A 23,582-nucleotide genomic window follows, 5' to 3' on the forward strand; every position below is an offset into this window, starting at 1 on the left:
AGTTTTAGGCAGGTGAGGAAAAAATGCTGTAAACAAAGAAAGCTTTCAAAAACAAAAGCATTGTTTATTTTCATCAATCAACAAAATGCAGAGAATGAAAGAAGGAGAAATTAAATCACATCCACATTTGGTGTGAGCAGCCTTGGCCTTCTTCTAGGTACTGTTGAAATCTCCCAATTCTTTGAATCTTTGGGCTGAAGGAGGGACAATACTCGGTGTATTTATGCTCAATCAACAATCATTTATTTCCATACAATTCAACACTTAAGAGCATAAGGACCATCATGATGGGGAGACATGCCTGAAGAGGGTCACAGCAAGTCTCAAAATGGTGACGGGTTGCTCAGCTTTTTATAGTCTCTAGTGGCCCCCATCTAGTCGTAAAAGCCAAAACATCACATTCTTTCTCTGTTACAGCGCCTAAGTTATGACCTCGGCAGTTGTCTCTCTGCTTTCTGTAAGGTGGGGGTGTGGAATGTGGTCTGTCTATCTCCCCTATCTTAGACACAGAGTCTCCTGCTTACAATCTTCTCTTCATGATTCAACAATTAAGCATGTAACACATTCACAGCAGATCAAGGATACAGAGTGATGCACACTTGTCTAATAAACTAATAAGTGAATATGTTCTGTTAACTCAAAAGTATAACGAGAACTAAACTACATACAGCTCACACACTCTATATTAAAGGGTATAATGTGATCTACAGCAGTATTCTAATTCAACTACTTTGATTACATATATAAGGTAACATATAATAACAGAATAATCTAATAGTACACTGGCACACAGTTTTTGAAGGAACTCGGCTGTAAGGACCAAAAAGCTCTTCAAAGTTATCCATACAGCAGAACGCTGCTGCAGGGCTGCTCTGCCCTCGCTACAGGACATTTACACCAGGAGATGCTGGTCCAGAGCAGCTCACATACTGAAGGATCCGTCCCATCCCAGCAATAAATTGTCCCAACTTCTGCAATCAGGCAGAAGGTGCAACACCACCCGAGCAACAGAGAGGCTGAAGAGGAGCTTCTCTCCTGTCATTGTTACCACATTCTCATATCACGGCTGAGCCTTCTGGCTTCACTACAGCACACTTTAACACCCCACTCACACAATGCTCAGATTTTGAACTGTAAATTTCCAGATTGTTTTATTTATATAATGTAACTCACTCACTGAATATAATGTTCTCTCTCTTTTTGCACAGTCGAGCGTATCAGGTCACCTGCGTGTTGTACTTTTATTAGGGGTGGCTGTAGCCACTGTAGGGCAAGATACTAACCCCATGTTTGCCTGATGGTGGTGGTCAGAGGGCCCAGTGGCACCAGTGTCCGTCTGTCAGTGCGCCCCAGGGTGGCTGTGGCTACAATGTAGCTGCCATCACCAGTGGGTGGATGACTGGATGTAGTGGAAAGCGCTTTGGGGTCTTTAGGGACCAGAAATGGGCAGTAACGCGTTACTGTAATCCGATTACTTTTTTCAAGTAACGAGTAAAGGGATTACTATTGCAAAAACGGTAATTAGATTACCGTTACTTTCCCGTAGGAACGCTGCGTTACTGCGTTACTAAACCGTGATTTTTTGCGAGAATGTCTCATGACAGTGACGTAAGCGAGTGCGACGTTCGTGACAACAGCTGTGTGCAGATCAACAATGGATCATATATGGAGTGCAGAGAGAGTATGAGCGTGCAGCGTTTAAAGCGTGGAAGCACTGACCTTACTTTGAGTTTGATTCCATAAAAAGTGACAAAAACATTAGTGTCCGCTGTGCGTGGGAAGAAAACTTCTTTTTACAGCGAAAAAACCCCTAAACTTCCGAACAAGCACCGAGTAGCTACGACGTAATGGGAAACTCACAGAGAAACTCACGGATTCTTCCACTGACCGCGGCACACCTGCACCAGGGTAACCCTCCGCCTACCCCACTCCTGCTTTACAGGTGAAAATAGAGCAACAGGACCGCTGAGTCTTTGACTTTATTTATTTTCTGCTGTGTTTTACTTGCATCTATTTGAAAGACTGAGTGTAAACACACAAATATTTTATTTTATGTGCTGGAATGTGCAGAAAATAGGTTTCAATGTTAAACTAATTTCTTCCAGTCAGAGAATGTTGCAGATAATTAAATTTTTGTTTGAAGCATAAAGTTAAAAGAATAAAACTAATAAAACAAGTTTTAAAAAGAGACTTTTCCATCTGATCACATTTTGTATGATGGATTATGTAGAAAAAGTAGAATTGGGCTGAAAGATCTATCGCTTTATCACCTCTTCAGGTTGTAAATCGTGTTTTTTAAAAGTAACTAAGTAATTAATTACTTTTGAAAATAAGTAATCAGTAAAGTAACGGGATTACTTTTAAGGGGAAGTAATCAGTAATTAGTTACTGATTACTTTTTTCAAGTAACTTGACCAACACTGTTAGGGACTGAGTAAAAGCGCTATACACATGCAGGCCATTTACCATTTTTTAACTATGTTCGTGACAAATAAAGAATCTTGGTAGGTCGTTCCAAACATCTCGGAGAATCAAGCACAGATCTCCTGTGGATGTCGGCGTCCTCACATCCTTCTGTCTCTGATCCCAGACACACTCGATGTTGAGATCAGGGCTCTGTGGGGGCCGTACCATCACTTCCAGGACTTCTTGTTCGTCTTTACGCTGAAGATAGCGCTTCATGACTTTGGCTGTGTGTTTGGGTCGTTGTCCTGCAGAATACATTTGGGGCCAATAAACAATCGTTTATATTTCTGAAAGCACCTTTCACCTGCCGAAACCCTTTTGCATAGGACTGTAAATAAATTAAAACCATATATAATAATCTTGATTGTTCACAGTAGAATATATGAACATATATAAACTGATAAAGGCTAGACGAGCAGGTGGCAGTAAAAACAAACAGCTGGAACAACTGGCAACAGGTCAGCAACATGACTGTGTATAAAAAGAGCAAAGTAGAGACTCTGGTGTTTAAAACTACACTAAGATGTCAAAAGAACATTACAGCAAACACGCGACAGAAAATCACCAATACAAATGTACACAACTACTTCTGTGCCACTTAATATGCAGTTCGCTACCATGAAGCCTGGAAGCTGTTTCCTGTGTGTTACTGTACAGCAGCTCAGGCAAGCTTCCAGTATGGAAATAAAAATGAGTCCAGAAATCTCCATCCACGCGAGCGCTTCAACTGGAGCTTAAAAAAATCCTCATACAACTTTAAAAACCGATGCAGCGAAACCAAAGCCTGTCCAGGCCTCACTCGCTGCTGCAGCAGCTCGTTGTACAAAATACACAAAGGGTTCACTTTTATGTTTTATTCACTTAAATAGACTGATCAATACGTATGTGTTAGGAATTTGAGCACTAACATCTATTCAGACTCTTACAGAAAGATGCGTCAGTTTGGTGAACTTGTATCAAGATGTTCATTTTAATTCGTAATAAAAGAAAAACGTCTCAAAACATTTATAAATGTTTTCTTTGAAAATATAATCGGGACTCCAAACCTGTTCAAGATCAGCACGCCGCACAGCAAAGGGAAAAGCATACAGTGGTTCAAAAACATGAAGAAAAAAAACATTTTTACAGTATCTACAAAAGCGAAGCAAAGTGTTTGTCTTTGTGAGGCCTCAGCCTCCCGCAGCTCCAACAGAAAAAGGCTTCTTAACCAGATAAATGCTTTTCAGTAATGCTAATAAATATTAGCAACAAAACAACAGTGTGCTAGAAATTCTAGCAATGACAAAAAAAGCCACATATGATAAGTAGTTGTTTGTTCCAGACTCGTGTGCTCTGCCTGCATCACATATTTAACAGATATTAAGCTTAAAGGCTGAAACCCACAGCGTGTAACCAAACCTGTGGAGCCTTCTTACTCACATCAGACCTGCCATTCAGAAAATATGTGGTCACTGGACTTATAATGAAGAGAGTCGCATTTCTTTCATTTATGCTGGGAAATAGTTGGAGCTTAGTCTTGTGCTTTGATAGAAGGACTCTGTCAGAAGCCTGGGTAACAAAACAAAGCTGATAGTTGCAATTCCAACGTCACAAGGACGATTATTTTACTGAAATGTACTGTACACAACAGCGATTTTACTGTGCACAGTGCAGGAAATGCAATTTAACAAATACACGTGTTTGTGTTCTGCCATGAAGATACTGCATGCATCATACAGAGTCCTTCAGAGTGACCGTTTTCCTCTGTGGCACAAATAAAATTACACATGAATCAAGTTATATTTGAACCAGAAATACGGCTCCGAAGAACAAACCATTATAAAGTGAAATATCTGTTGTCCAGAGAAACTTTGAGAAATTCAAAGCACCATGTTGAAAAACTGTACACAGCAAGTAGGCTCGTGGCGTTTAATACAGAAGACGTCCTGTTGCAGCCGTGATTGGGTATTGATTACTGCGTGGCTGTATTTCTGTGCAATCAGCTAAACGAACTACCTGATGGACCTGTGCAACACTCACCAACAGTTACAGACCCTGACGGACAAAACATAAAAAAGGCACCGATGCCTTGGGGGGGGGGGGGTCTTAACATTACCACTCAAACCACCCACAGTGAGCTGAAGACATATCAACTTTCATTTATCTTCCAGCTAAATTTAGATAAAAAACATAAAAAAGGATGCTTTTGCTCTAACATGAAGTGATACACTGTTCATAACCTGCAAATTTGTGTGTGTGTGTGTGTGTGTGTGCGTCTCATTTCCTAATGCCGGGGGACACTCTGACGAAGAAGAGGAGCACCTGAGAAAACAAAGAGGCAAAAAACACGACTTTAGGACAAAAGTTTAAGAAAAGAAAGAAAAAAACCCCAAAAGAAACCAAAGACCAACCTGGAGACGACAGAAGTGGAGGGCGAGCACTCTTTAGAGTGGGAGGGGCTCCTCTAGTGGGACCTCTGGGGCCTGGGTGGAACACAGGAGGAGGGTGGAGCAGGGGCCCACGAGGCACACCGGGACCGCCGTAAGGGATGTGTGACGACAGGGGACCTCGGACAATTGGGCCCCCTAACGACGGACCAGGAAGGCGATGCAAGGAGAGCAGCGGAGGAGGTTTGGTTTTGGGATGAGCAACTAAAAATAAAAAGAAGCAAATCAGCCTCTAGCTGTTCATGATTAGCAATGCCGTGGTAGGTTTTAGCACTCTCACCAAAGTAGGACACCAGGACTTTTCATCATGCTTCACAGCCTCACAGCATTAAAGGTTTGACAGATTTAAAAAGACACAAAGAGGGAAAACCCAAACCTGGTGAAGGCAAGAGGGGTACAGGTGAAGGTGAGGCGTGGTCTCCCATGGGCCCCCCTGTTAAAGATGCAGGCTGAGGCTGTGGTGGCCCAGATGGAGTCGGAAGCAGAGGAGGTGGTTTCCCCAACCCTGGAGGTAACATGATCCCTTTCTCACCCTCACTGTTGGAAGCTGAAGAGATAAAACGCAGGTGAAACAGAGATATATGACCTAAGGACAAAGCAAAGCTGATACAAGAAGTCAAAGCTGAAACAGCGCTTCTGTAGGAACTGCTGTGTAATCGTTTCACCTTGTACGTGATCCTGCCGAGAGCGCACGTACTCCGAGATGGTTTCCAACTCCTCGGGGTACAGATGGACACCCTCGCCTAACAGTACGAGGAGCTGACGTGTTTCAGAGGGAACGGTGTGGCGCGCGATCTTTTCTCGATCCAGAAAGTCATCGAGCAGCTGCGACGCCTCGGCTGCAATGTCTGCTGGGTCCCTCGGGGGTCGCTCTTTAGCCAGTCCACGGTTGTACTCTGCTAGAACAAAGTCCATGGCCTGGTCTTTGGGCATGTTTCGATGGACTGAGGAGGGAAAGGGAACGGTAACGGTGAAGTGTCATGAGGCTGAGGTAGGAGAAAGAGGTGAAAAAAAGATCCCTTTCAGCTCGCGCTGAGATCGTTTTGATGTCAATGTTGGGATCAGCTGATTAAATTAGTATTTTGGTAAGTAATGCTTCGGGGGGTGGGGGTGGTGTTGGATTGCTGGATGTGTGGCACTGAGGGACATGCATTTTGTGCAAATACGTGCATTATCAGTAACTTTAATACAACCTGATTAGTAAGTACTGAATTTATCTAAATGTGCATCCAGACATTTTATTCTAAATATAATGAATGGTGACGCTTTTTCAGCTTTGTTTCTGAGGACAGACAATTGTGTTTGTTGAATTGATCTAATTTTGGTTGAATTCACCTAACAATGTGTTTAACATTTGTGTTATAAAGATTAGGTCGTGTATGTGTGCTAATAAAGCATAAAATGTCATATTAAGCAGATTTAAAGCAAACTGCACATTATTACAACTTGAGTTTGATTTTATCCAGAGCCTGGGTCATGCCTCTGTAAAACCGGCCGCACGCTTCGTCCAGGAGGATACAAAAGATAAAAATGAAAATCCCCACAGTTACGAGGTTAGATCATAAAGGTCCATAAAATCATAACTGATTTAAATGTAGCCAGTTTCCTCCTCGTGATCATATTTAGAGCCAGTATCTGATCTGATGCAGATCCAAAGTTCAGCTCAGGCTTTGGAGTCGAGGATTACTCTCTGTTAAAAAGTGCTGCTTGTTCAGCTTCGACCTAAAATTTCTCAGTTTGAGAAACCACAGGCATCAGGAGCATGGTCACGGTCTCCTTTTGACATTCACAGCAAATCTGCTTCCCAGGTTCAGATGTGAAAATGCAGTCCTACAGTAGGAGTCCGACCGTAGGAGTTCGAAGGAGAAAACTGGGTCAGCTGAACTGTGATACACGCCGCTGTGGAACTGTGAAAGGATTTGTATACAATCTTCACACTAGGGCTGCCACGATTAGTCGACTAGTCACGATTACGTCGACTATCAACTAATCGACTAATTTAATAGTCGACGCGTCGTTTGAAGCTTTGTAAGATCCTGAAAGGCGCAGGAATAAGTAGCAGGATTTAAGAGCTCAGTTTGCAACAATGGCGGCAGCTAGTTAGTTTTAATGTTACTCTTATTATTCTTTCTGGGTCACAAAATAAACGTTTAACATATTTTCAGGCGAGAATGTAGCTGTGTAAACCTCAAATATCTGCTCAGTTTATCAGGACACCACATATTTTCAAAAGCGCTCCGACGTTTTCGGAGACGTCTGTTACCCACTAGCTCGATAGTTAGCCGGGGGCTAGGCTCGCTAGAGCCGTGAGAACACCGGACTCCCGGCAGATCGTTTTCAAACCCACCGCCGTCTTTCACTACTCAGGTTAAACATGATATATGAGTCACTTAGATAACTTAAAAATGTTGTTGTTTGGCTTTTTTCTGTGTTTTTATTTGTTGATGAGATGAGATAGCCTTTATTTGTCAGTTCCAGGTCTTTTGCCCACAACCGAGATGACAGACCTTTATTTGTTCCTGAGTAAATCGGTTTGGCTGAGATTAAAGTTATTAGATTAGGTTAGATTAGATAAAATAAAACTTTATTAATCCACTGGGTGGTTTTCACACAGCTGAACAAACGTCAAACAGAAAATTGATTAAACAGAAGTGTGAGATGGTCGAGAATTTACTCCGGTGTCCCGTTATATTTTAGGGAGCAAAGTGCAGACGACTGAGTTTATTAAACTTCACCGAAACAATCTGCAAATTTCATTAAAATTTAATAAACTACCATCTTGTGTTTATTTTTAGTTAGCACAGACCTTAAACACATAAAGCTGTAAGCTAATGATGGTTATATAAGAGCAGATGCTGCTGGTGCAATAAGCTGTACGTTTTCTGTCCAATGGATGATGATCTGATTAGTCGACTAATTACAAAATTAATCTGTGACTAGTCGACTATCAAAATAATCGTTTGTGGCAGCCCTACTTCACACCATCCTGAGAATTTTCTGTCCTCCCTGAAATGAAGTTTCAGCTGAAACGTTGTAGTTTTGCGACACTTGGTACATCTGGTTCCCACAGGACTGAGGTGACACAGAAATACTTTTATGGTCTGTGTTGCTAAACGTCTCGACTGCACCTCATATGCAGCTGAACCTGACCTCAAGCCCAGGTCTTGCGTTTGGCACCTGGCACAGATCGTGCATACGTCTGATAATAATACAGATTTGGTTTATTTGTTTTTGTTAAGAGTAACACTCACGTTATCGCACAAAAATCAAAGATGAAGTGAAGTTGGTGTGTAAGCTAACAAATAGTCTGAATGGTAGCTACAACGTTGCCTTTGTGCCGTCTTCCAAAGAAGTCTGATTGTTGGTTTGGTCTGGTTTGTTATTTGGTTTAAGATAGCAGTTAGTGACAGAACTGATGACCCATAAAATGAAACACATGTTGTAATAAATTGACCGTTTTTTAGTTTTTGGTTTGGTTTTTTTGGGATGTATTGTCATGTATTGTTGTGTGAAGTATATGCATGTGCTAGCCAAAGGATCGTTTGCCAAGATCCAGCTATTAACATGTAGATATGATAGACTCGGCACAGTTTTTAAATGCATGCATGACTGAAGAACTGTAGCTTTGTGTAACTTTAGATAGTGGTCTTTTAAATGGTAGTGTGTCTTTTTAATTTATTTGGTTTTACAAGAAATTTGTTTTAGACCTCGTGTTTAAAGATGTGGAATCTACAGACTGTTGAACTGAGCCTAGTAAAAGGGATGGTTTGGTAAGTTTGAAGGAATACGAGGGGTACGAACTTACTTTTGAGGGATTCTGAGAATATGATAACAGTGCAGGAGGACAGAGCTACGTTTGTCTGCTCCACCAGAATACATAAGGGGGAGCCTTCTGCTCGGACATCCTGTAGGGCCCGGGTCAGGCCCGATTCCGCTTGAAGGTAGAGCATTTCCACTGACAGGCCACGCTCCTGCAAGCACTGGCTTAGCGATTTGGGGTAATCCCTTTGAGAGGAAGAGAAACACTTTGTTAACGTGACATTTCTATATTAAGCGACTCACCTCGTATAGGAGATACCCCGAGTTAAATCTGTGACGGAGCAAAGGGTGACTCCTTCATTTAAAATGTGCTTTCCCAACAAAAACAGTGTTTTATGTGAAGCTAACACAGATTTTCAAATCTCTCATCGGTGTGATTAGTGTTGTATTGTGGGTTTATTCTTAATGAGATGTTTGTACCGTAAATATTATAATACTAGTATTTCCTAGTGTCTTTGGGATACTGAGAAAGTCAAATAAAGTGCTGCATCAATTTATACTTATCAATAAGCATTTTATAACTGCCAGTCCATCTGTATCAACTGAGTCTCATAGTTAGCTTGAGTTATACTCCTGTGCTGAACCAATTCCAGTGGTTGACACCCTTGTGACTATACTAGTAGGACACTTTATTAAGTACACCCTGCAAGTTCAACAAGGTGCTGGAAACCATTCCACATTAAATGTGTCCCCTAAAATCAGCACTCTCTCTGATTCTGATGCTCAGTTTGAACTTCAGCAAGTCTTCTTGGACACGTCTGTATACCCAGTATAGGGTGCATGGCTGTGCCATTCAACACAGGAGTATGGCCTAAATCAAGCCTAAGCGGCCATATTTGTGATTCAAATTAATCGTTGCTTTTAGTGTAGAAGTGCGTGAAAATTGACTGATGATGTTGCAATCTTGCAGAGCATAAGGAGTGCAAGTTTTTTAGTGTGCTTTGACCGCTACTCTGTTAGACTTTTACCATGTGTAGAATGTCATGGTCGGGGGGTGGGGGGGTCCAATTTCACTGCAGGTGCAAACTTGCATGTGACAAATAAAGGTTTGTTTGATTGATTGATTACTGGTTTACAACTGTGGCAGTTTTTCAAAAGCATAAAATAAAGAGTATTTTAACAGAACGTGATCCAAGTGGCACATTTGATATGTGAAAGGTGTATTCAAGAATGTTTAACCTTCACATGTATGTATCTGTTAATGTACTTCAATGCAAATCAGTGTGTAGTTGAACACTGAATTTTAAAGATGTGCTACATGACATTTTTTGACTGTGCATAAATGAATACAATCTTCGTTACTGACTGATCAAGACACCAAAAACAAACAGCTGTTCCAACTTTATGTAAATGTGTTTGTGTGAGTGACAAAGTGAGGTGTTTTTTTGCTGGTGTTCACGTTGCTTCGTCTGTGGTTGTCAGTTATCACAACTAATTTAACAGACAATCATTCAACACAACACAGGAAGAAAACTACGTGTGCAAAAAAACCTGTGGGCTTTTACTTTGGTTTTTGTTGTTTTTTTGTTTGTTGCCATGGTGACAAAGCTTCACAGCAGACATCTGCATTGGAAATGTGGTTATATGAACACTTACACACAGGGTCTGCGTGTGAAACACTGTTAATACATCAACAAAAAGACTTTCCAAAGGGAACAAGAACCTAAACTTGAGTAGCCAGAACAAATTTGAAGTTACAGCACGTTAAATGTGAACAAAGCCTCGTAGCTGAAACGATTTGCAGCCTGCACAGCACACCAAGAAAGTAAAGAAAGGCAAGCAAAAAACTGACGGTGATAATAAAAGGATAAGATCTGATACAGAGTTATAAGTCCTTCTGCTCCTAACACTTTCATTGCCTCATACTTACTGACACATCAAAACAGCTTTCATCCAATAAGTCTCATCCTGCAGGGAACCAAAACTCCACAGTCATGGTCTGCAGCTGCTGCTGGAAGCACTCATTTGTTCTGCGGTCTCTGTGAGCTTAGCACAGCAGCACAAGAACCAGTCCTCCATCTGCTGCAGGCTCTGATTAAAGTGACCCTAAAGCTCACAGCAGAGCTCCAAAGCAGGAGGACGACTACTGTGGCCAGCTGCAGTCCAAGACGGTGCAGTTGACTCAATGACACTGAGAAACACTACAACAGTAACCTGGCCAGCAAGCCAACCGGTAGGGAAAACACCAGCCGGGGAAAGGTTGTTAGCATCAACTAAGGTTTTAATATAAGACTGAGGAAGATAGAAAAACAAAAGATAATATGAGTCGGCCCGAGTGTGGGGAAACACTGAATGATATCAGTCTCCTCACGCTGATAGTAAAGGATAAACCAGCAAATTCTGTTGGCAATGAATAAATACTCACAGGCACTGTTTGGTAACAGAGAGAACCACGCAGTCGGCTGGCTTCCTCTCCTCCTGCACCTGTCTGTAGAACTTCTGATACAGCGTTTTACGTCTGTCTGCTGGAGTGCCACCCTCTGGTTTGGCTGGAAGTTTGAGAACGGTGACGTTGAAAGAGACTCGAAAAGCGGCAAAAATATTACTGCACTCTTTTCTTCTTTGGATCAATGTGTAATTAAGATTTTAGAGTATTTAAAAACATGTCTTGTGTAAAGCGTATCCATTTTGCTCATACGGACAAAACAAAGAAACAAATCTCACCATTTGGCTGATGCTTGTAGCCCTCGTACTTCACACTTCCACTGTAGTTTTGGATTTGCTCTAGCTCTTCATAACTGAAAAAAAGCAGTGAAAAGTGTCATAACAGTTTAATATGGGAGGTATTTCTATGCCTCCTCTACGACACCTTAATATGACGAGCATATAAATATCCAAAAATAGATTTTCTGAAAGTGAGACTCAGAGAGCAAGTGCACGAAGGAGCCTGTGCGTCCGACATTCAGTGCATCAAAGTTTTAAGTTTCACTCAAACAGCTTTTTCCCCTCACAACACAGAAACAATAGTAGACTGTTGCAAACACCGTATTCCTGATGTCTTACTAAAACATTACGTCAGCATATTCTGACATTCACACTTTCAAAGGATTCACAGCTAAAGTGTTGAAATACTTGATTTTGTCATAGTTGACAGTAAAATTACATCCGTCTTCTGTCCCAAAGTACAGAATAGAGACTAAAGTATGGGATCACCCACACTTTAGACCCACGGGAGCTGCTCAGCTGCCAGAACCCAAACCCTGAAACTCCAGTGGCATGTCAGCACAGATGTTCATTGAGAAGTTTGGAAATGTGGAGTTGGTGAGTCAGCAGAACGCAGTCGGTGACCCCACTCTCTAACTTTACGTTCGTGACCGAGTGGCTGGTTGCTAAACTTTACAAAAACACATCTTACAGTTGACTGTGGAATATGTAGGAGAGAAGAAACTGTTGCAGTGACGGTATCCTATTATAGTACGACGCTCAAATTCAGCGTACTCGTTTGAATGACCCATCCCGTCACAAATGTTTGGAACGCCACAGCCAGGAGCACACACCTGTGACACCTCACTTAAAGATAAAAGGTGGGCCCCAATTCTTCCATCCATATAGCACATGCTCTACAGTGAACAGTGTGCAATATTTTTCTCATCAGGAAGCAGCAGTAACACGTTACTTCTATACTAGTCTGGTGACATGGCCGCAAAAAAGTCAGTGCAGTTTGCACAGAGCTCAGAACAGCTGCTTTCAGCTTATATACTCTAACTAAGCACTAACAGTTTTACAACACACACTAAAAATTAATGTTCAGGTAACTTTAGTTCATTTTACATCTATGATTCCAAACTACCAAGCTTCTATCAGTACCTGCTTTGCCTGTTGCACATGCAATTATGAACTTACCCAAATAAAAGTGATTTCTGTGTTAAAGATGAGTCTACAACCTCGCTAGGCAGCTGAAACTGTAAGTGTACTCAAACTGGAGAGCTGCATTCAAAGTTTGGTCTAACCAGTTAAACCTGTAAACAAGATCCTAGAATTATTTGTTTCATGATTTACCTTCAGGGAGGAAAGAAAAGTCTGGCTGGGAAGGAAGTAAGATGTTCCCCAGTGCTGACATAAAGAGAGTTGGGCAGCTATAAGGAACTATTAAATATGACTTATAGCAACTTGGAGGCTTTAAATGCAGTTTTTATTTACTAAGACGGTGCATTTTCTTTCATCTAAAACAAAACCATGAATGACGTGTAGCACTACACACAGAAGTGAAGGTGCACAGTAAATCACTCATAATAAAGCTTTGGTCACTTTAAACCATTGCCGACAACAAAAAGGCTGCCCGAGGCTGGTACCTGTCCAGGGCATCCTTGAGCTCTTCGGTCCTCTCCTCTCTGGTTGGGTATGGAGCTGCCCTCCGAAACACACGCGGCTGTGGAGCACTACACAGCACAGGTGGCGGTTTATAGGGCCGCTAATTGACAGCGTTTCACGTTTCTATATTATTGTGAGCTAGCAGCTAATGCTAACCTCGCTAGCCTGGAAACTCACCTTCCGTTAGGGTTACCGGATGGCCGCCGACCACCCGCAGGTGATTTCACCCAAGACGACATTTTGCCTGCCTTTAAACTTCACCTCAGCAAAAGGCAGCTTTAAAAACACCCAGAAAAAGACGCTCTCCTGGTGTTATTCCGCCAATGTTACCAGATACAGCCTGTGGTGATGAACGAGGAGGGGAAGAGCTCTTCTTCTGGCTTTACTGCTCTCACAGTGTGTAGGTGCACCATCACCCCCTGCTGGACGACCCTCTAATAACATTAATGGTTGCGCCTTTGAAACTCCTAGCAGCTTGTAGCTCTTTGTTTACACATTAAAAGTGATTTGTAAACAAACAGGCAGAAACGAAACTACAAATTAACTAAATGTAGGTGTTAAATTTAAAACTTGACAAATAATTAATAACTAAGGATGTAAAAAAATGAAATATAAAGTGATAATAATCGTGAAACACATATATTAGTAAATAAATATATGACATATAACTCCATTAATTAGTTGAATTAAAAATACAGATTTCAGTACAGCATTTACATTTGTACACTGCTGTTTATTGTCATATTGTTTTTCTTCTTTCTTCTGCTCCTTCAGATTAATAATCTCCCTCCATCTCACTAGCATGCATCTCTGTCACACCAACTCACAGCAAGTCCTCCTTTCTTTGTGGTCTTCCTCCTTTCTTCCTGCCTGTCAGCTCCGTATTCGCCATCCTTTGTAAAATACATGCACTGTCCTCCCACTGCACATGTCCAAACATACTTGAGTCCAAATAACTCAGTTTGAGTATTTTCTCTGATATTCTCCTTTACAATCCTGTCCATTCAGGTCACTCACATCACTCATTTGCCTCCTCTCCTCTTCATTACCTGTTTAGTTTTTCTTTCGCTGACATTTTTTAGCAGTACTCCTTTTCAAAATTATCCATGTAAAAAACAGTGACCACAAACAAACCCTGACCTTGCATATCAGGTTCACTCAAGTGACAGCAGTAAAGTGAAAACTGAGTATCACAAAAAAACAAACAAAAAACCAATACCTGGGTTGGTTTAATTAAGAGGGAAGCTGGAAGCATCTGTGAGGATACCACTTTAGGATTTTTCACTTTAATCAACACTCAGCAATCCAGGTGAATGATCTGCCTGTGGCTTTACAGATAATAGCCTGTCTGATCTTCAGTGAATCATAAGCACACCTGCATGTTCTTTTTATCTTTTAGAGAAAGCTTTGATTGCTTAGAAACAAATACGTTAATGGGTTTGGTTATGCTTCGAAAGATGTGACGACCATACTGTGTACTGTGGGTTGGAGGAGAGGGCCATGCCATCTGTGGTTACAGATAAGGAAGACAACCGAAGATAAAGAGAGAGCAGATTTCTCCTGTTTTGGCTTCCTGTTAAATCCAGAATTCAAAATCCTGCTCCTCACATACAAGGTCTTAAATAATCAGGCCCCATCTTATCTTAATGACCTTGTAGTACCATATCACCCTATTAGAGCACTTCGCTCTCGCTCTGCAGGCCTACTTGTTGTTCCTAGAGTATTTAAAAGTAGAATGGGAGGCAGAGCCTTCAGTTTTCAGGCCCCTCTTCTGTGGAACCAGCTTCCAGTTTGGATTCAGGAGACAGACACTATCTCTACTTTCAAGATTAGGCTTCAAACTTTCCTTTTTGCTAAAGCATATAGTTAGGGCTGGACCAGGTGACCCTGAATCCTCCCTTAGTTATGCTGCAATAGACGTAGGCTGCCGGGGATTCCCATGATGCACTGGGTGTTTCTTCTCTCTGCATTGAATCATACTTGTTATTAACCTCTGTCTCTCTTCCACAGCATGTCTTTTATCCTGTCTTCCTTCTCTCAACCCAACCAATCACAGCAGATGGCCCCCCCCCCTGAGCCTGGCTCTGTTGAAGGTTTCTTCCTGTTAAAAGGGAGTTTTTCCTTCCCACTGTCACCAAAGTGCTTGCTCATAGGGGTCATATGATTGTTGGGTTTTTCTCTGTATGTATAATTGTAGGGTCTACCTTACAATAAAAAAACCTAATTGAGGCGACTGTTGGTGTGATTTGGCACTGTATAAATAAAAGCGAATTGAACTGAACCAGGTTGGATCTCCATATTCTTCTGTTTCCATATCCTGAAACTATTATCCAGGGTGTATCTGACAGTACCGTCCCAGGAGACTCCAAATCAGCTGCACTGAGTTGTGCAGCTGACTTGGGTGTGTATAGTCCCACGTTGCCTGTTTCTGGAAAGGTTAATATAGGTTACGACTGACAATGCAGCCCTCAAGATACCTTGAGACAGCTGCACACGTCAGTACAATGATCACATTATATTCCGTTCATCTCCAAATCTCGATTTGAGGACATATCATCAGTAACTGATGGTTCAGTGAGGTTCAACATTTTAAAAATTACCCTTGGCAATTGTATCAAAGTCCATCAGTCCTTGGCACGTGTCTCTTGGCCAATTTTGTTTTCAAATTTGCTGTTATTCAGCACGGGGAAAAGTCTATCTATGACCTTTTCTAATAACATACATATGTATGTTTTAGTTACCTTAATGAAGATATGTCTTCATGATGGCATGAGAATCAACTATTATTTTAAGTGTGCTATCGTGACTTGACTCAGAGTTCACCCCTGTTTTTCTTTTCCTGGCACGCCTCCTGTTGTTTAAACTGTTTGTCACAGAGCAGAGCCTTCTTAATTTCCACTGCATCTCCAGTTCGAAGCTTTTGTCCTTATTGCCCCCCCTCTTTTTCAACCATTTTCTTTTTCAGAAGGACTTCCAGGGTTACCACATGAGCTTTAGTATGAAGCCCTATATTTACTGATGATTTATTAGAAGCTTGTGTTTTCCTTCAAGCTTTTTTCCCCCCTACTTCCTTCCTGTGTTGATCTTAAAACTGCTCATTAAGGGATTTATTGTCCTCCTTTATCTCCTAGAAAGAAAGCATCTCTGAGTCCCCGAGCAAGTGTGTTTCAAAACATGAATTCAAATTCATTGTGTTCAACAAAATGTGAAACTCTAGACAAAAAAACAAGGACTCGATAAAAAAAAAAGATGTTGAATACTTGGCAGTCGAATGAATGTTGGTTTTGATGAAGGAAACAATACCTGTCAGTCAAGATGGGAGCACCCAAAGAGGTTTCTGTGGGCGATCGTGGCTCAAGAGTTGGCAGCTCGTCTTGTAATCAGAAGATTGCCGGTTCGAGCCCCGGCTTGGACCAACTCGGTCGTTTTGTCCTTGGGCAAGACACTTCACCCGTTGCCTACTGGTGGTGGTCAGAGGGCCCGGTGGCGCCAGTGTCCGGCAGCCTCGCCTCTGTCAGTGCGCCCCAGGGCAGCTGTGGCTACCATGTAGCTGCCATCACCAGTGTGTGAATGGGTGGATGACTGAATGTGTAAAGCGCTTTGGGGTCCTTAGGGACTAGTAAAGCGCTATATAAATACAGGCCATTTACCATTTCTGGACAACTATACAGCTAACATGTTGTATTATGTCAAGACTTGGTAAGATTTCACCTTAAGAATACCAAGCTATGAATAAAAACTGATTTTATCTTGTTTAATATTTTCAATATAATTCTATTTATGTTATTGGATAGTTAGATAACTAACGCTATCCAAACTTTGAGGATTGATTCAAGGATTTTTATTGTCATTCCAACACCTGTACTGATCAACAACAATGTGAACACAAGAGGAATATTTGCAGAACCAAGGAACTGAACATGTTTACAACATGTGCAGCAAATAGCACAAAGACAGGCGATTGCTCATATCTGTTGCTTTTGGTTGGGAGTAGCAGATGATAGAAAGCACCACCAAAGTTCAACCGTGTTAACTGTCTCTTAGTCTGGGAACTCTACTCTTGATGCTCCTGCCTGAGGGGAGGGGGACAATAATAGTGTGTGTCCTGGGTGACTATAGGCTCTTTCAAGATACAGCAGGTCCTTTTCCTGCATCTGCTGATGTAGATGTCCGTGGTGGTGGTGAAGCTGCTGGCAACAATCCTCTGTGCAGCTTTCATCACCCTCAGTAGAGTCTTCTTCCCTGTCACAGAGCAGCCGCCACACCACATAGTGATGCACGAACCACACATCTGCAGAAGGAAGGAAGGAAGTGTTTTGGCTCCAGGTAAAATCCTTGCTGGAGACCATTTTCACACCTGCTTCCCCACTTTCTGTGCCACCTGAAATCTATATCTCATTTATTTTCTTGACATTGACGCTGACACCAAACTGCCTTTCCGCCTGCTTGTAGTCAGACCAACCTTGTAGGTATCTGGCCAACCCTGCAGGCTATAGGTGGGATCTTTTTTTGTTTAGCCGTACCATCCTTTTTTATTTACAACCTAATGAAACCCAAATCGTCTGCCATGTCCCTGAATTTACAACCCCAGTGACATCGTTTTCATCATTACAAAAGAAACAGAAAGCACAGGCTGCAGAGCACCAGCCTGCTCACCTTCACGTGTGAAATTTGCGCAGGTCCCTTTAAAATGTATTCCTTCCTAGTTTAGGGGGAAAAAATCTGCACAGCAAACCTTTTTATTTAGATATTTTTAATATCGCCAGTTTCATTGTTTGTCGTATATAACTTCTTCTCTTTTATCGTTTTAAATGAATAAAATACTGACTGAATATGTGGCGGTTTCAGGTGTGTGTCGCGCGAATAAGTTCACGCACTCGTCTCTCTCGAACCGTGAGCGCGCCGCGGCGGTGATAGTCGCCATTTTATTTTGAAAATCAAACTGAATTGAAGGCACGGCAACCCTTCCATTTCGTCAAGTTTGTTCCGAGAAACAAAAAGAGATGAGGATCTGAATTACTTTATTGAGAGCACGGTGAGGCTTGTGATGTATTTAACAAATGATCGTGGATTGCTTTAGGTTGAGAAATTGGCACAAAAGCAGCGATATTAATACGGAGAATAGCCGTTAGCTCCCGGAGCGGGGGAGGTCTACTTGCTGAGAAACAGCTGTCATATTGGTGAACGCAAAAAAGTAAAAATTCCATAATTTAGCAAAGTTTTTCGTGTAGCGAAGGTACCGCTGTATACGTGTATTTGTTCAGGTAACACGTGAGATTTACGTTATGTCCGAAGATAGCAGTTTTAAGTAAAGTGTTAGCGATTCCATAAACTAGTCGGAGCCCGAAGAGAGAGCGAGGCTAGCGTTAAAAAGGTTAGTGCTAACGTTAGCTGACATGATCGCGCAAAACCCGTCCGAGTATTGCGCTCGCGGCCTTCAGGCTTCCGGCCAAATGTGGCGTTCCAAACCTTAGTAGTTGCTTACATAAACAACTTGTATCTGAATGTGTAAAAGGAATGCCATTTTATTCGATTCTGCTGTATAACAATAACCAACATGAAACGGGACTCACGTTGCCGTTAGCTTCACATTGCTAATGAGATAGCATTAGCCTGTACTCTCGCACCCGGGGCTGGTAATGGGTTAATGTTGGTATTTAATCAGCGACTAATGGTATCGATCCGATTTAAATTCCCGTTTAGACTTGGCTGAGTAAACAATAATACATCTCATGTTTTATGTTAATACGAAGCTAATATTCGGTGAACATAAGGGCTAACTGCTCCGTAGCAAGTGTTTATCAGCGTCATGGTGATAGTTAGCTCGAGTATTTGGCATGTTTCACTACTTGCTACATGAACCGAGTCCCTGAATCTTGACATTTTTTAAACGTTGTCTTTATTCGCATATTAAGACGTTTGGGTAAATTATGAATCTGTTAACGCTCATAAAAATGTCTCATGCTTGCGCATAGGTACTCTCCAAGATTTGGTAAGTTACGTTAGCCTGCTCTTTGTTTCAGTGTGTGATTTCCACACTTGTCCTTTTCTCATTGTAAACTCAGGGCTGGTTGCTTTTAACGCCACGTACTTTTTTGGGGGGCATTTCATTAAGTGACCAAACCGGAGTGACTCTGTTCCAAACATTACGGTGTTTTTAAGGCCTAGTGTAGTTTATGCAACCCTATACAATCTTAGTGCATATGTTGTACCAAACTGTGTGGCAGTAACTTCTTTCACTGTTGTTTCTGAATTTATTAGCAGATAAGTAGCCATGCAGTTATTCACTGCATTGTTGGGTCTGTCATTCAAGTAGGCCTCATTAGTGGCACCTAGGCTGCACATAAAGTTTAGTGCAGCTCAAAAGTAAGTTTCTCTCTTATATTTCAAAGTGATTTTTGTGTTTGTTTTTCTTGTTTCAGATGCTGAACTTGATTTTAAACTGAAAGACTCTACCTACTTAGCACCGGGAGCCACCCACCCACCATTACCTTGGAAGTCAACATTATTCACACCTTTTGGGGGGGGGGAGCAGAAGTAACTTATCACTGAAGTGACTAAAGGGGAATAATGGTGATTTTGCGCCGTGCTCGGCCGCCTGCTTCCGCCCCAACCAGCAATGAATCTTGACTCGCTCTCGCTGGCTTTGTCTCAAATCAGCTATCTGGTGGACAATTTAACAAAGAAAAACTACCGAGCCAGCCAGCAGGAAATACAGCATGTGAGTGGTAGCGAAAAGTCTTTACCGTTATTTATTTAATTTTAAATTTGCAAACAGATATCTTGGAATACTTAAACACCACAAGATATTCTATTCACTTAAAGTTGTAGATGTTTAAAACCTTAATTAAACAAAAAATTGCATTTTTCTTCTGTTTTAGAGAGCTGTGTGTGTGTAAATTTTATGATGCTAATACGCTAGGACTGCCCAATGTTGATCAGGGTCTGCGTATCAGAGAAGTTTAAGTTGGCTCACTTTCAAGATACTATTGGATCAGCTGGGCAGTGCTCTTTTTCCCTCGGTGAAAGGAGGAGCAAAGAGGACACGGTCTTGCCATTTTGATGTTTCACTTGTGGCCACATTGTTATGAAAACTTGAACTTTATATGGCTTAGTGTGTCTGTGATGGTCTGTGTGACATGTTCTGACATTTTGGTGTGTTTCATGTGCTCTCCCAGATTGTAAATCGTCACGGTCCTGAGGCAGACAGGCATCTACTACGCTGTCTCTTCTCCCATGTGGATTTCAGTGGCGATGGTAAAAGCAGTGGCAAGGACTTTCACCAGGTAACTTTAAATTTGAGACGTTTGAATTCTGGATTTTCATATGTGCTGTTGTCATATAAGGCTGCAGCTAAATTTTGCCAGAGGAGCAAAACAAAACTCTTGAGTGGGTTTTGACAGGTTTTCGTCTTACTAGAAGGGATGTGCGCAGAGCCATTAGGTGGAAAACACACTTAGCTTTAACATGGTGGCCGAGTGTTCGTGTTTGTTCTTCAGTTTGCTCAACCATTGCTTATCTCAACTTCTTCGTACTTGGAAAAGATTTTGATGGGGGATCTAAGGAGGTGCGGTGTGGCATTTTAATTAAATGTTTTTAAATTTGTTTGTTGTTACCCTTTGATATGTTTTCACTGACATCCTCCAAGGTGGCTGTTTGTTCACAGCATACACACACTTTGTTTAGGAAGAATACCTCAGTTTCTGCAAGGGTATTTTTTTTTCTTTCTTTTTTTTTAAGGCCTGATCCTGAAAAATTGCTGGATCCATAAAGACATGCTCCATGGAGCATGTAGATAAGAAATTGGCTGCCAAATGGCAGCATGGTGTTTTTAAAATTTAAATGTTTACACAGGATATGTTCATTGCTTTCTTTGAATTTGGCATTTTTCTTTGACATTTATTACCGCTAGAATGACAGAAACAAGGACCAATAACAAAGTAACAGCGCCTGTTTTCTTTTAAATTTCAGTGGGGATGTTGTTTCCAAGCAAAATGTCCCATTCCTTTCATAGTATTTTGAGCATGACTCACTCAAGCACTACAGAAAAGCCATAACCACCCTGAACTCACACTGCACTGACCACACACTTCACCCCCCAATCCAACGACTTCAAACAGACTACCATCACTACTATGCGTTACTTTATTTACAGTGTGGCTTATTGCACATAAATTTAGAACACTATTTATTTTATTGCAGATTTGTATTTTTTTTTTTTACTTATATTTTTTTTTGACTACTGTTCATGTGTATATAGTGCTGCAGAACTGTGCACCTCACACCCCTTTCTTTTCCCACATGTTTGCATTGGGTAGGAGATGCTCTGTATCACATTGTACGTGAGAATCGTGACAGTAAAAGGCATTCTATTCTATACAGCTGTGAACACATGTGGCATCAGTGAACTCTGTGAGAGTTGAGATATTAGACCTTAGGGATGGAGATGGGGCTGATACTAATTGTCTGTGCTTGCTCCTTAGACTGCCTTTGCAACATTGGGGGTCTTTTGTTTTGCTGTAGTGATAATAACTGTAAATATACAACCGCTGGCTGCAATTTCTCCATTTTGAACACCAGTTAATGTAATGTATAAGGATATAGGCGTTTGACGTGTCAGAAATACAGTAGTTACAGACTCTGACCCTTGCACTGCCATCTACTTACTTGATGACTAACATCAAAGCACGATCTGATATCCTCGTGTTGGTGTTGTTCCCAGATCATCATACTAAATGTTGTTCCAGGATCAACATTGCAAGTGACCAATCAGAATGTTGTGACGTCATACTTTTGCGACTTCGGGAAAAACCGGCGTAAAACAAAAAACTGTACTTAAGCTGCGAGAAACTGCCTCTGTCCGCCGATCAACGGACCCTGACCCTTTAATAAACAGTAAGCAGAATTGATATTGTCCTTGCAACATTGGAATTTCATAAATGCACGAATGGCTTGGCGCGCAAAAGAATAACGTCACAACAATGTGATTGGTCACTTGCAATGTTGAACCTGGAACAACATTTTCATGATGGTCTGGGAACAACACCAACACGAGGCTATCAGATCATCCAACATCAAACAGACACGTAAGCTTTTAGCAGTGGATGACCAGAAACTCTGTTCTCGCTCCAAACAACTTCAGAAAATAATCAGTCTTTTAAAGTTGCCTGAAACTTTCCTTTAACTTATTATTGGTTGTGTTTACAGCAGTAATTTGGCAGAAATGAAGAGAAAAATTTATCCTGCTCGAATTTCAACTAGACTCTATTTGGAAAGAATAAAAATGGTGTAAACAAAACATTAGGGTTAGGGGGTTGCAATATGGAAACTAAAATGTAAAATGGTTTCACTTGGTAAGATCCGTTTTAACCTCTGGTTTAGTTTCACATCTCTTCTTGAGAGTCGGACTGCTGTTGCTTCTTGGAGCCCCAGTAATACGTAGAAGGCTGATGTAATCAATTCCTGTTTAGTATCATATTTATTTTTCTTCTTCTTTTGTGAACTTAGCGTTTGTTATTAAATCTGTCATTTTCTGAAAGCTGTTGGCCATGAAAACATGAAAATACATCTTCCTTTGAAATTACCTTTAAACTGTTGGAGCAACTATTGTAATAAAATCAGCTTCCAGCAGCAAAGTGTGAGTCCACTGTGGGTGGCTGTCCAAGAGTACAAGTACCTTCTTTTCACTTTGACAGTAACTTATTAACTGAGCTCTGATGTTGTAAGCTGTAAGACACAAGCATCTGTCATCAACTCCTTCACACTTTGTTTAATGACAATCTTATACATTTCATATTTGGTAATAGTGGAGTTGGGCAAACAAAACTTGCAGAAGAAAGATGAATCCTTGCTTAGGACACTGCTATTATAATCAGAAAATTAGCTTAAACCCCTGAAATGCACGTTGTTTGTGTCTTTGACGTTATTAAAAAACAGAATACACTTTCTCCGAGATGCAGGTTGGTGTGTTGACAGCTCACCGCGGTCTCTGTGCAGCTTTGTTTGTGCCCCTGTAAGTGGGGAAACCTATACTTCATAAGTCACTGGTAACTCTGTTAGGAAAGTTACATTAATTAAAATGGCTTAGTCTGGTTATTGTTTTTATGAGTTTTCTGATTTTGTTCTTCACCCTAAACTTTTTTTATTTTTTTCCTCCAACCTGTCAAAGACACAGTTTCTGATCCAGGAGTGTGTGTCGCTGATATCAAAACCAAATTTTATCTCTACTCTGTGCTACGCCATCGACAATCCCCTGCACTACCAGAAGGTAAGGAAAGATGCTGAAATGTCAGCGTATCAGTAAGATAAGCTCTTGATCTATTAAACCACTTTTTTACATGTTGGGCTTTAACCCTTTAAGACCGGTCGGAGTGGGCACGCTCCATGTTGTGTAACTATTTTTAAATTCCTGTAGCTCTGCAACCACGTAAGCTAGCGCAGTAATTTTTTTTGCATATGAAACCGGAGGAGTTGTACTTACATCTTGTGCCATCAGCTTGTCCTAGGTCAGTTTCCTTCCACATAAAGCTTTGCAGAAACTACGTAAAAAGCACTTGCAGC

The 23,582-nt window shown here is 41.3% G+C and overlaps 2 protein-coding genes across 6 annotated transcripts in view; one reads left to right on the forward strand and one right to left on the reverse strand.

The window, feature by feature from the left end:
* Positions 1-220: 220 nt before the first annotated feature.
* On the reverse strand, positions 221-13,402 carry LOC146664438 (uncharacterized). Its single transcript, XM_085411518.1, has 9 exons — positions 13,200-13,402; positions 13,004-13,090; positions 11,376-11,449; positions 11,077-11,200; positions 8,698-8,897; positions 5,558-5,836; positions 5,269-5,439; positions 4,857-5,096; positions 221-4,767 (listed from the first exon to the last, which is right to left on the reverse strand). The coding sequence occupies exons 1-9, from the start codon at positions 13,259-13,261 to the stop codon at positions 4,730-4,732; spliced, it is 1,275 nt and encodes a 424-aa protein (XP_085267644.1). The 5' UTR covers positions 13,262-13,402; the 3' UTR covers positions 221-4,729.
* Positions 13,403-17,900: 4,498 nt separating this feature from the next.
* Positions 17,901-23,582, forward strand: part of cnot1 (CCR4-NOT transcription complex, subunit 1) — a 31,104-nt gene continuing 25,422 nt past the window's right edge. For all 5 annotated transcript variants that reach the window (XM_085411521.1, XM_085411523.1, XM_085411519.1 and 2 more), the window contains exons 1-4: positions 17,901-18,057; positions 19,445-19,743; positions 20,201-20,308; positions 23,191-23,289. In XM_085411521.1, coding sequence (XP_085267647.1) covers positions 19,642-19,743; positions 20,201-20,308; positions 23,191-23,289 — 309 coding nt within the window. In that variant the 5' untranslated portion in view covers positions 17,901-18,057; positions 19,445-19,641. The remainder of the gene's footprint in view (positions 18,058-19,444; positions 19,744-20,200; positions 20,309-23,190; positions 23,290-23,582) is intronic.

The sequence above is a fragment of the Rhamphochromis longiceps genome, linkage group LG7 (genome assembly GCF_057381845.1).
Source record: "Rhamphochromis longiceps isolate RC_006_pf linkage group LG7, R_longiceps_female_GT1.1, whole genome shotgun sequence".
NCBI classification, from domain to species: domain Eukaryota; kingdom Metazoa; phylum Chordata; class Actinopteri; order Cichliformes; family Cichlidae; genus Rhamphochromis; species Rhamphochromis longiceps.

Excerpts from the sequence above, each read along its gene's own strand:
- LOC146664438 (XM_085411518.1), bottom strand. The coding sequence starts at position 13,261 with ATGTCGTCTTGGGTGAAATCACCTGCGGGTGGTCGGCGGCCATCCGGT. Across the intron at positions 11,201-11,375 it reads CTACAAGCATCAGCCAAATG|CCAAACCAGAGGGTGGCACT; the intron begins GTGAGATTTGTT and ends TCAAACTTCCAG. Across the intron at positions 5,440-5,557 it reads TCGGCAGGATCACGTACAAG|CTTCCAACAGTGAGGGTGAG; the intron begins GTGAAACGATTA and ends TTATCTCTTCAG.